Source organism: Callithrix jacchus, chromosome 7 (genome assembly GCF_049354715.1).
Source record: "Callithrix jacchus isolate 240 chromosome 7, calJac240_pri, whole genome shotgun sequence".
In the NCBI taxonomy this organism is placed as follows: domain Eukaryota; kingdom Metazoa; phylum Chordata; class Mammalia; order Primates; family Cebidae; genus Callithrix; species Callithrix jacchus.
In genome coordinates this window covers 68,514,489-68,527,410 of record NC_133508.1, presented here as the reverse complement: position 1 = coordinate 68,527,410, position 12,922 = coordinate 68,514,489, and the positions used below count along the sequence as shown (strand labels likewise).

The 12,922-nt window shown below is 38.7% G+C and overlaps 1 protein-coding gene across 1 annotated transcript in view; it reads left to right on the top strand.

The window, feature by feature from the left end:
• PTP4A2 (protein tyrosine phosphatase 4A2) overlaps nucleotides 1-12,374 on the top strand; it is a 36,338-nt gene extending 23,964 nt beyond the window's left edge. Inside the window, exons 3-6 of the mRNA XM_035308554.3 lie at nucleotides 2,035-2,127; nucleotides 6,693-6,823; nucleotides 8,567-8,641; nucleotides 9,929-12,374. Of these exons, the coding sequence (XP_035164445.1) occupies nucleotides 2,035-2,127; nucleotides 6,693-6,823; nucleotides 8,567-8,641; nucleotides 9,929-10,037 (408 nt within the window). The 3' untranslated portion in view covers nucleotides 10,038-12,374. The remainder of the gene's footprint in view (nucleotides 1-2,034; nucleotides 2,128-6,692; nucleotides 6,824-8,566; nucleotides 8,642-9,928) is intronic.
• The last annotated feature ends 548 nt before the right edge of the window (nucleotides 12,375-12,922 follow it).

Sequence of the window (12,922 nt, the reverse complement as noted above, 5' to 3'; positions counted from 1 at the left end):
ACACACACACACACACACACACACACACACACACGATGTTGGTAGCCCCTTGGAGATAGGTAGTCAATGGGTTAGGCATTCATTCATTGTAGGGAGAGTTGTTTTTTGTTTTTTTTTTTTTGACATGGAGTCTCTGTTGCTCAGGTTGGAGTGCAGTAGTGCAGTCTCAGCTCACTGCCACCTCCACCTCCCAGGTTCAAGTGATTCACCTGCCTTAGCCTTCTGAGTAGCTGGGAGTACAGGCCGCCACCACCATACCCAGCTACTTTTTGTACTTTTAGTAGAGACGAGGTTTTACCATTTCGGCCCAGCTGGTCTCGAACTCCTGACCTCAGGTGATCCAGCTGCCTTGGCCTTCCAAAGTGCTCGGATTACAGGCATGAGCCACCACTCCCGGCCTAGCTGTCTTTTTAATATACCATTTTTTCTCTTAATTTCAGAATTTTATTTATTTAAAAAAAAACAGTGTTTATTTCCTAAAAATCAAAAGATACAGATAAGCAAAAAGAATTTAACAACATTTAATTGTTAACAACTGGCTTCTAGATGTTTTTCTCTGCATATATCTGTGTGTATTCATAGATACACATACAGATAGGATCACACACACACTATGTGTGTATATATATATGTTTATATATTTATTCATTTATTTTATTTTTTTGAGACGGAGTCTTGCTGTTTCACCCAGGCTGGAGTACAGTGGGCATGATCTTGGCTCACTGCAGCTTCCACCTCCCAGGTTCAAGCGATTCTCCTGCCTCAGCCTCCTGAGTAGCTTGGATTACAGATGCACACCACCACACCCACGAAATTTTGTATTTTTGGTAGAGATGGAGTTTCAGGCTGGTCTGGAACTCCTGGCCTTGTGATCTGCCCACCTTGGCCTCCCAAAGTTCTGGAATCATAGGCGTGAGCCACCACGCCCAGCCCACACTATATATATTTTTTTCTTTTATTTTACTCTGCAGTGTAGCTGCATTAAAAAAAATTTTTTTTGGTAGAGATGGGGTTTCACCATGTTGATCAGGCTGGTCTTGAACTCCTGACCTTAGGTGATCCACCCACCTCGGCCTCCCAGAGTTCTGGGATTACAGGCTTGAGCCACCACCCCCGGCCACTATATGTTTTTAAAAAATCTTTTCCCATCCTCCTTGTTGGTGTTTTTATAGCTGTCATAGTGTTCACTATATGGATGTGCCATACTTCTTTAATCGTTTCTTATTTTTGGACCATTAATGTGGTTTCTTTTTTCTTTTTTGGAGACGGAGTCTCACATTTACCCAGGATGGAGTGCAGTGGCGCAGTTTCGGCTCACTGTAACCTCTGCCTTCCAGGTTCAAGTGATTCTCCTGCCTCAGCCTCCCAAATAGCAGGGAATTATAGGCGCCTGCCACCACGCCTGGCTAATTTTTTGTGTTTTTTAGTAGAGACAAGGTTTCACCGTATTGCCTAGGCTGGTCTCAAACTCCTGACCTCATGATCCGCTTGCCTTGGCCTCCCAAAGTGCAGGGATTACAGGCATGAACCACAGTGCCCAGACCATTAATGTGGTTTCTAATTTTTCACCATTCCAATTGGTGAAAAATTAGAAACCACATTAATCTTTGTATATGTCTTTATTTCCTTTGTCTAAACTCTCAGAAGTAGAATTTTTAGGTCACAGTGTATGTGAACTTTTTGTGTAAGTTTTCATGTTATGCTACCAAATTGTCCTTTAGAAAGGTGAGTCTTATTCACGTTCTCATTGAGATTTCATCAGTGTCCATTTTATATATATAACCACAGTGAGAACAATCCTGATCTTTGTCTAAAAATGATACCTCATTGTTTCAATTTATAATAGTACATTTCTTTTTATTCTTTTCCCCTCCAAATCTCATGTTGAAATTTATTTTTTTTTTGAGACGGAGTCTCGATTTGGCCTCCCAAAGGACTGGGATTACAGGTGTGGGCCACCATGCCCAGTCTTATAGTACATTTCTAAAGCTTTCAAAAACAAGTTCCCTTATAATTGTTTTTTTTTTTTTAAAGGAACTTAAGAAGTATGGAGTGACGACTTTGGTTCGAGTTTGTGATGCTACATATGATAAAGCTCCAGTTGAAAAAGAAGGAATCCACGTTCTAGTGAGTGTGTAGTATTTAAATTTTTCATGACAAACAAGTTGTATCTTTCAAAAATAAATATTTATAAAACTAGTCCAGGCGCAGTGGCTCATACCTGTAATCCCAGTACTGTGGGAGGATCACTTGAACCCAGGATTTCAAGACCAGCCTGGGTGATGTGGTGAGACCTCATCTGTACAGATAATTAAAATACTGGTAGGGCGTGGTAGTGCACAGCTGTGGTCCAGCTACTTGGGAACTTGAGGTGAAAGAATCACTTGAGCCCAGGTGGTTGGCATTCCAGCCTGGGTGACAAAATAAGACCCCTGTCTCAAAAAAAAAAATTAAAAAACTGGTATTAGCTGGGCATGGTGGTACACATCTGTAGTCCCAGCTACTTGGGAAGCAGAGGTCTCAAGAGTATTGCCTGAGCCCAAGAGGTCAAGGTTGCAGTGAGCCTTGATTATGCCACTGCACTTGAGAAATCCTCTGGCAGTAGTAGTTTTGCATTTTGTTTTAAGCTTGTAGCAGGAAATACATTATTGATAGCAATCTTTTTAAATTTCTTTGGATTAACAGATTGGCAGTTTTGTTCATTTGTGCTCTTAAAGCCTAGAAATCATAGTATTTTCATCTAGTAAAAAGCAAAATGTACTCCCATTTTAACAAAATGTATATTTGCAATTTTTATTTTTCAGGAAATTAATGCAATATTTAGCTTTTGTTTCTAGCCTACTAATTTGAATACAACAGAGTAATTTATATCAGACATTTTTAAGTCCATATGGAACTCTGCCACTTTGCAAGTACAATATTAGTTAGTCATATTTTATGGATAACTTGTAGGAGGCAAAAAGGTGGGAGAAGAGGATGAGGAGAGGGAGAAGGCATCTTGCTTCAGAGTAATCAGTATAGTTCCTGACACTTTTTGTTAGGTTTCTGAGGAGTTTTAGTGTGATTAGATTTCTTACCTAGCTCAATTTGAGCACAAAGTGATTGGAATTAAGTTCTTTTTTAGCACCAAAATATAGAGTAGTTAACATTTTTAAATTTTTTTCCTAACTAGTTGTCTAAATTGTAGGAGCAGCTTTTAAGAGCACATAATGAAATGACCTTGTAGTTTTCAGTGTCTTTGAGCTGTTGGTTTGATTGTGGGAAGGTTATATAGTAGGAAGAGAACTGGAGATTTTATAAGTAGTTAGGTAGAAAGAAGGTAATAAGGAAGATACTGGTTTAAGGTGTTACGTTCCTGCTTCTTATTGATAGTAAGTCTTTATTATATTGGTCAGTGGTTGGGAAGGCAGTTGGTGCAAAAATAATAATGGCCTATTGGTAAGGCAGTCCTCTCATATCTAATCCATGAAGTTTCCTCATGTCCATTTTGGTGAAAACACAAAAACTAAATAGCCAAACATGGGTTTTTTTTTTTTTTTTTTTCCTTTTTTTTGAGATAAAGTCTTACTCTGTCGCCAGGCTGGATTACAATGGCGCAATCTTGGCTCACTGCAACCTCCGCCTCCTGGGTCCAAGCAATTCTTCTGCCTCAGCCTCCTGAGTAGCTGGTACCACAGGCACGTGCCACCCCACCCAGCTAATTTTTGTATTTTTTAAGTAGTGACGGGGTTTCACCATGTTGGCCAAGATGGTCTCAATTTCTTGACCTTGTGATCTGCCCACCTCGGCCTCCCAAAGTGCTGGGATTACAGGTGTGAGCCACTGTTCCAGGCCCGAACATGTTTTTAAAAAATATGTTTTAGGGTGTGGTGGCTCACGCCTGTTCCCAGCACTTTGTGAGGCCAAGGACGGCAGCTCACTTGAGCCCAGGAGTTCCAAGACTAGTGGAGCAATATGGTGAAACCTTGTCTCTCCAAAAAATACAAAAATTAGCTGGATGTGGTGGCATGTGCATATAAGTCTCAGCTACTTGGGAGGCTGAGGTAGGGAGGATCATCTGAATCCAGGAGTTCAAGGCTGCAGTGAGCTGTGATTGTGATTGCTGTGCTCCAGCTTGAGTGACAGAGACCTTGTCTAAAAAACAACAACAACAACAAAAAATTTTTTTAAATAATCATGTGTTTTAATAGTTTGGCATGGTAATTTGCTTACATTCAAATTTCTAAATGACTTTACTGTCCACTCCTAGAAATCATTGGGGATGAGTGTAAATGTATCAAATGCAGTCCTGTGTTTAAAAAATAATAATAAAATTTAAACTTCTGAAAATAAGCTGAATACTTGAAAAAACAAGTTTATTTTGCTGTGTTATGAATGTGTTCTCCAGTGAGCAAAAATCAACTTGTTTGACAGATGGCAGAGTGAGAAAATGACTGGATGGACCATAGTCTGAGTCAGTAATGTTGGTAAACATCTTTGTGAAATAGAAATGAACTAAAGAACTTGAACTAGTTTGTAGAATATAATGGTAGGCCTAAGATTTATTTCAGGTCTTTAAATTTAGGTTTTTGTTTTGTTTTAAATAGTTGTGATCTGGGAAATGGAAATCAAAACCACAATGTGATGCCACCTTACTCCTGCAAGAATGGCTATAATCAAAAAATAAAAAAATAATAGATGTGGTGAAAAACGAACACTGTTACACTGCTGGTAGGAATGTAAACTGGTACAACCACTGTGGATAACAGTGTGGAGATTCCTTAAAGAACTAAAAGTAGAACTACCATTTGATCCAGCAATTCCGCTACTGAGTATCTACCGAGAGGAAAAGAAGTCATAAATAAATAAATAGATAAGATAGATAAATAGCCATGATCAGATAAAATGAAAGGTTTAACTTATACTTGAAAAAACAAGGGCATTTAGCCGTAAGCTTGGAATATCCTTTTCCCAGACAGAGATTTTAAGAGAGTTAATCTACTTTTGCTAGGTGAAGAGGGTTTTGGAACATTTCATGGTAAGAGGATATCCCCCAAATAATGCCGTCGATCCTTTGAATGCTCTTGCAAACCAGACACACATTGGAATAGACTGATGGTGGTTTTAGCTGTATCATTTTGAGGTTCAGATGTTTCTAAATGATTAATGATTTTTTTAAAAATAGATACTACTTATATGAGTAAGTGAAGCATGTTTTATATTGTTTCTTGACTAGGTGCATTTTAGGGAGTATTAGAGGAAGTAAGCTCTTGACTAAGGTATTGGTTTTATTGCTATTTACAGTTAAACTCTGTATGGCATTTATAATAACACAGTCCTTTAATTATGGGGCGTAGTTGTCAACTCAAATATGTACTATTATGGCTAATGGGCTACATAAAGTGTTCTAGTGGTGCCAATAATGAATGCAGAATCAATTTAATGCTCTGTCACTTTTCTCTTTTTCCTTCTCTAGTATCTTAAAGTGTCCTTATCCTATCTCATTAGAATAGCCTTATGTTTTAGAAAAAATTTCTTTTTTTTTTTTTTTGAGACGGAGTTTCGCTCCTGTTACCCAGGCTGGAGTGCAAATGGCGTGATCTCGGCTCACGGCAATCTCCGCCTCCTGGGTTCAGGCAATTCTCCTGCCTCAGCCTCCCGAGTAGCTGGGATTACAGGCATACACCACCGTGCCCAGCTAATTTTTTGTATTTTTAGTAGAGACGGGGTTTCACCATGTTGACCAGGATGGTCCCGATCTGCTGACCTTGTGATCCACCCGCCTCGGCCTCCCAAAGAAAAAATTTCTAACAATGTTTTTGCATTTCTGTCTTTGAAGCTTAGATAGGAAGAGGGAAGACTTGTAAAATGTCAGCCCCCAGTCCCCCTCCCCCACTTCCCATTCGTGTTGGTTTCTTAGAACCTCTTGCTAAGTAGTGAGGAAGATAAACCCCTGCTATACTGTGAATGCACATGGGGTTAGTCTTAATTGAAAGATAACCCAAATTGGTGAATACAGAAAAAGAAAAGGATACTTGACAAAATGGTCTCCATTTGCCCAGGACCATGCCATGCAGCACTATCCTTGTTAAATGGGGACATATATAATATAGTAAGCACTTTAAAAATATTTGCTGCTTGCCTTTTTATAAGCACAAAGATGGTAATATGTTTCTGTTATGATTTACTGTTGGAGATTTATTATCAGAGAACCTTTCTTTAAAGAAAAGATATCATAACTAGTTATCTAGGGGATAATCTTCAATTATCTGTGGAGACCAATGAGACACCAGTTGGTACGTTTTGCCAGAGTGGACTTTAAAATCCTGTTGACATGTGCTATGTCCTCTCTTACTTTGTCTTGGCTTTAATTACAGTTTTGTCTATTATGTCTAATTACTACTATATTTGGATATAATATTTGGGAGAACACTAGCTCTTATGACTCTGATAAAGAGATTTATGTAAGTTTTGGTAAATTTAGATGTGTGTGACACTGACTATACTTCATTGAGAAGGCTAATTTATTTGGCAGGCTTTAATTTCAGTCCTGGATCATTTTACAGCCATGATCAGAATTGGGTTAAAAATAGGTGTGGATAGTATGCTTATTTCAGTTAGGCCTGCCATATGTACTGTATGCAGCTGTTCTGCATTATTATGTTAATCTTGGAGAAAATATCAATTTAATGTAAAAAGTGATTTCCTTCTAGGATTGGCCATTTGATGATGGAGCTCCACCCCCTAATCAGATAGTAGATGATTGGTTAAACCTGTTAAAAACCAAATTCCGTGAAGAGCCAGGTTGCTGTGTTGCAGTGCATTGTGTTGCGGGATTGGGAAGGTAAACTCTTACCCTTATTACCCTTTTTGTCTGTGAATTTATTAACATGCCTAAGTTAGTTGAAAGTTTCACTTTGGTAGACATTTTCATATATTATACTAAATAACATTAAATTACCTGAAAGGCAAGGAAATGAGAGAAAAACAAGTGTAATGATTTTTGAAAACAGTCTTGTCGTTTCATCTGGTTGTCTGATTCTGATGCCAGCCTGGATTTAGCCTGTGAGTGTTTTATTTGTCTCCCTATTTCAAGTAATCAAAAGTTCAGGTCACTGAAATAGGCAACAAAATTAAAGTAATTTTAGAGTTGGATGAGTCTATACATGGTTAATTTTGGATTGAGATGAATGGGAAGTTAATAGGTAGAGAGCAGATATCTGAACTTTAAACTCTTGAAAGGAGATGTATGGACAAGAATTGACTTTGATCTTAAAACCCTTTTCCCTGAGCATTCCTTGAAATGGTGTTGCAACACTATCATCAACAGCAGATTAAATGCCAATTTAGGATGCACATTTTGATTCAGAATATTGGTGTAGGCTGCCATTGCCTCAAGGTGGTGGTGATTCAGGCTGTTCTATGCTGGCCTTTTGTTTGCTATTTTCCTTTTTTGTAGTGTAATACTGTTTGTTTATAAGGTTAGAAGTTTTAGTCCTTAACCTGAAGGTTGAAGATAATGTTGTAACTTGGCAAATTTATAACTATCCTAGTTTTAGGTAGTCCAAAATTGGGGCCCTGTAATGGGCTTTATAAAAACATATTTCCTCTGTTAAATTTTTTAAAAAAGAGAACTTTTCTTAGTCATTAGTTCTTGAAAAAGTCTAGCAACTTTTTAGCATTTAATAAGGAAATATTAAAACCAGTTGGTAATGAAAATTCTGACACTGGAGATACATAATATGTTTGGCCATTTATTTTACTGTGATAATGGCTAAAGACCAATGAAGAATTTTTGATAATATATAGTGATGAGAAATTTAATATATAATATGATATTTTAAAGAGTAAAGATCTCTTAAGGTTTAGAATTTAGTGCTTTACTAAAAGTAGGTATCAGGCTGGACTCAGTGGCTCACACCTGTAATCCCAGCACTTTGGGAGGTAGAGGTGGGCAGATTACTTGAGCCCAGGATTTCTTTTTTTTCTTTTTTTGAGACGGAGTTTCACTCTTGTTACCCAGGCTGGAGTGCAATGGCGCGATCTCGGCTCACCGCAACCTCCGCCTCCTGGGTTCAGGCAATTCTCCTGAGTAGCTGGGATTACAGGCACGCGCCACCATGCCCAGCTAATTTTTTGTATCTTTAGAAGAGACGGGGTTTCACCATGTTGACCTGGATGGTCTCGATCTCTTGACCTCGTGATCCACCTGCCTCGGCCTCCCAAAGTGCTGGGATTACAGGCTTGAGCTACCGTGCTCAGCCGAGCCCAGGATTTCAAGAGCAGACTTGGTAACGTGGAGAAACCCCATCTCTACTAAAAATAAAAAAAATAGCTGGTCATGGTGGCAGGCCCCTGTAGTACCAGCTCCTTGATAGAGTGAGACCCTGTCTCCTCCACACACACACAAAAATCATAGAATTTATAATGATTAGTTATATTTACTGTATTAGGTAGGTATTGGCTACTTTAGCATAGAAGAAAAAAGAAAGCTTATGGTTTGCTTTGGTAATATGAAGTTATGGATCTTTAAAAATTCTTTCACTCCAAGACTTATGGATATTTACATACAGGTTTCTTTCTGCAGGGCACCTGTGCTGGTTGCACTTGCTTTGATTGAATGTGGAATGAAGTACGAAGATGCAGTTCAGTTTATAAGACAGTGAGTATGAAGTTTTGTGTTCAGAAATACAGAAAGGAAGATCATGAATGAGGAAGGAATTATGGAAGTGGGTATTCATTTGTAGTGTGGGATAATTTACTTTCTTTGGCTTAAAGTGTTATTTGAAGATGTAAAAACTTTAGAGCAAGTGATAGAGACTCAGTACAGCTGGCTTCCAGATTTAAAAGACTTTCTAATTTGGGTGGCAAATTTGGACATTATAGAATATGTCCAGTATATTGTTTGAATATCTAGGAATCTCGAAAATGCCCCTTTTAATAGATTCCAAATACCTTCCAAATGCAGTTCTCTATTAGGAGGAGGCAAGAAGAATGTATAGAGGAGCAGTTAATCACCTGGGTCTCTTAAGTGATCTGTTCAGGCACAAAATCAGGATGGTAGTGCCCAGACAGGATCTTGGCATCTGGAATAATGAGTCTTCCATTTTATTATCCAGAATTATTTGACAATTTTTGTCTTGCCCTTTCCCTTTGAACCTTTCATTTAAAAAATGAAAACCAAAGAAGAGACTATTTGTGACAGAAAGCATGAAATAATATATGGTAGCGGCTTTAGGAAGGTAACACATTTCAAGGAATGTCATCAGTGTATGTCTTGAGCCTGCTTCTTTATCTTATTATTTTTTAGCATCCTAAATATTTGCTACCAACTCTAATCTGAAGAATATATCAATCTAATTGGGAAGAATATAGTCAGATATTTCTGGATAAACTATTCTGATCTTTATTAAATGGTTAATAGGCCATAATGATGGTCAGCAAGGAAAATTTTTCTTTTCCTTCTTCTAGGAGGACTCAAAGTTCATGTTGCAACTTAGCTCTTAAGAAGTGTTGGCCAGGCGCGGTGGCTCATGCCTGTAATCCCAGCACTTTGGGAGGCTGAGGCGGGTGGATCATGAGGTCAAGAGATCGAGACCATCCTGGTCAACATGTGAAACCCCGTCTCTACTAAAAATACAAAAAATTAGCTGGGCATGGTGGCGCATTCCTGTAATCCCAGCTGCTCAGGGGGCTGAGGCAGGAGAATTGCCTGAACCCAGGAGGCAGAGGTTGTAGTGTGCTGAGATCAAGCCATTCATTACACTCCAGCCTGCGTAACAAGAGCGAAACTCCGTCTCAAAAAAAAAAAAGAAGTGTTATAGTGTGAGAAATGTGCTGGTTTTCAGCTGTGTGGAATTAGAAAGGCCTTAGGACATAAATAATGCATTTCAGTGAATCAGACAGCTCTTTTTTTACCTGATAAAGTTTGCTATTCTTGTATTTTCAGAAAAAGAAGGGGAGCATTCAATTCTAAACAGCTGCTTTACTTGGAGAAATACCGACCTAAGATGCGATTACGCTTCAGAGATACCAATGGGCATTGCTGTGTTCAGTAGAAAGAAATATAAAAGAAGGTTGACTTGATTGTGGCATTTGGAGGGAACTCTTGGTACCTGGAAATGTGAATCTGGAATCTTACCTGTGTCATCAAAGTAGTGATGGATTCAGTACTCCTCAACCACTCTCCTAATGATTGGAACAAAAGCAAACAAAAAAGAAATCTCTCTATAAAATGAATAAAATGTTTAAGAAAGAGAAAGAGAAAAGGAATTAATTCAGTGAAGGATGATTTTGCTCCTAGTTTTGGAATTTGAATTTCTGCCAGGATTGAATTATTTTGAAATCTCCTGTCTTTTTAAACTTTTTCAAATAGGTCTCTGAGGAAAACCAGCGGAACATTAGCCTGTGCAGAACCATCTGTTTGGGGAGCACTCTCTTCCATTATGCTTGGCACATAGATCTCCCTGTGGTGGGAATTTTTTCCCCTTTTTTGGGGGGGAGGGATGGTGGTATATTTTTTCTCTCTTTTCTCCTTCCTCTCCTACACCTCCCTTTTTCCCCTGATCCAAGTTGTAGATGGAATAGAAGCCCTTGTTGCTGTAGATGTGTGTGCAGTCTGACAGCCTTAAGCCCACCTGGGCACTTTTAGATAAATAAAACACCAAAAAAAAAAAAAAAAAAAAAAAAAAAGGCAGTGACATACATATATATGATCCAGGTGGTTTTTAGTCTTTACTGATGAAAGCGTGTTCCACATGTTAGTTTTTTTTTCCCCTCAAAACCCTATCTAATATTAAGCAAAGTAGCCAAGAGCCTTTTGTTTTGTTTTTATTTTTAGTAAATTAATGGGGAAATGGCATTTTAAGGGGAGTCTCTTCTCAAAGAACTTAGCTGAGAGTCGAATTTTTCTCTTCCCTAACCAGTGAAGCTAAGTGAATATCCCAGAAACTTGTCTTCTAAAAGGGAGGACTTCAGGCCATCAATAAAGATGTGTCCAGGCTGTGGGCTATAGCATTACTCTGATTTTGTTAGTATCAGAGAATGCTGGTAGCTTAACATTTTTATTTTAGGACTTGTACTGAATTTTCAGGAACAGTCAAAAGAGTAGCAGCAAATTCACATATTTTCGACATGAGAAATGCTTGTGGTGGGTATTTTCCAAACTGCCCCCAAATATAAAGTTCAGTGTAACCATTGATTGCCTTGTTATTACTGGGTTCTTTTGAGACTTAAAAAGAAAAAATATCCTTGGTTTAAAACCAACAATGAAGCCTAGTGAGTATGTGTCCACAGGCCATAACAGGGTAGAAGAGAGACATCAGGCAGCCCAATGAGTAGCAAAGGGACTGTGTTGCTTGTGAAGCAGTGTGGTAGCATTTTTGCAGATTCTTTGATGGGTTTAATGGGCTGATCTAGAAAAGCTGTTTTTCTGCTCCTTTTTGGAAGGCAGTTAAGATCAGGCTGCATGGACAAAGAAGGTAGAGGGGTACCATCAGGGGCTCTTGCACGGTTTTCACCTCTAAATATTACATACTCAGTAGTGCCCTGCTTCTAAGGCTGTGAATACAGGCTTAAAGTCATCTTGTCCTGCTGGGATTTGCTGTGCAGAGCCATAAGCTTCCCATTTTGCTAGCATCAGCTAGGCCAGTAGGAACAGACCGGGACCTTGTCTCACACTGATGATACCTCAAATGTTGGCCGGCTATGTGAACTGCCCCTTTCCTATTGCTGGAGTTTTGATTTTTAACTAAATGTAAATCTGTAGATTCTTTCCTCTCCCATCCCAGAAAGCAAAACAAAATAATGCTTTTTGAAATTGTTTCTAGGATTTTAAAGTAAAAAATAATGGTATATCCAAAATTCTTTATTTCAGAACACAACAATAGATTCCACTAATACAGACTCAAGATCAAAACAGCATACCTGCTCAGCTAAGATAGACAGTGTTGATTCCAAGGGTTTTGATCAATACCATAACCTTTTCCCTTTGACGTACTCTGAATTTTGTTGCTTGGGGGAGAGAGAGAGGAGTGTGTTTGGGGGAGTGTGTATGTGTGTGTGCGTGTGTGTATGTGTGTGTATGCGCATGCACAGTGTCCATTAGTATCAGTGCCTGCCTGAGTTAGAATATTACATTCCTGGGTCTGTATTGAGAAGGATGTATAAAGCATTAGCCCTCATTTTGTTTTAAAGACTAATGTTAATTGTTCTTAAAACTGGATTTTTTTTTCTTAAAATTAAAGCAATTGTTTTCTTTTGGATTTGATGAAGTATTGCTAGCTGAAGCCAGTTTGACATAGAGAGATGTCAGATTGATTTGAAAGGTATGCAGCCTGATTTAAAACCAAACCCTGAACCCTTTTAAAGAACAATAAAACATATTTTACACGCTCTTTGTGCATTTTTTCCCCTCCATTCTTATGAGATTATGTCTGTGCTTGGAAAGCAGAGTAGGTGCAGTATTCCCAGCACTTTAGGAGGTGGATCACTTGAGCCCAGGGGTTTAAGCCTAGCCTGGGTAACACAGAGTCCATCCCTACAACAAATTTCTAATAATTAGCTGGGCAAGGTTGTGTGTTCCTGTAGTCCCAGCTACTTGGGAGGTTGAGGGAGGAGGATCGCTTGAGCCCAGGAGGTTGAGGCTGTAGTGAGCTGTGATCCTGCCACAGTACTCCAGCCTTTGTGACAGAGACCATGTCTCAAAAAAAAGTATATGTGTGTGTGTGTGTGTATATATATATATATGTATTTATACATATATATGTATACCATGTATATATCTGTTCCTCTTTCTTTGCCTGCTATTCTCAAGGATGTTTTTGGTCCTGCTAGTTTGCTGCAAGGAGTTGAAATAGAGTCTTGGAAATTCAAAGATTTCATGTCACTGAGGTGTTCAGTAAGAGCCAACTTAACTGTAGTTGGGTTACATCTGGTACATTTT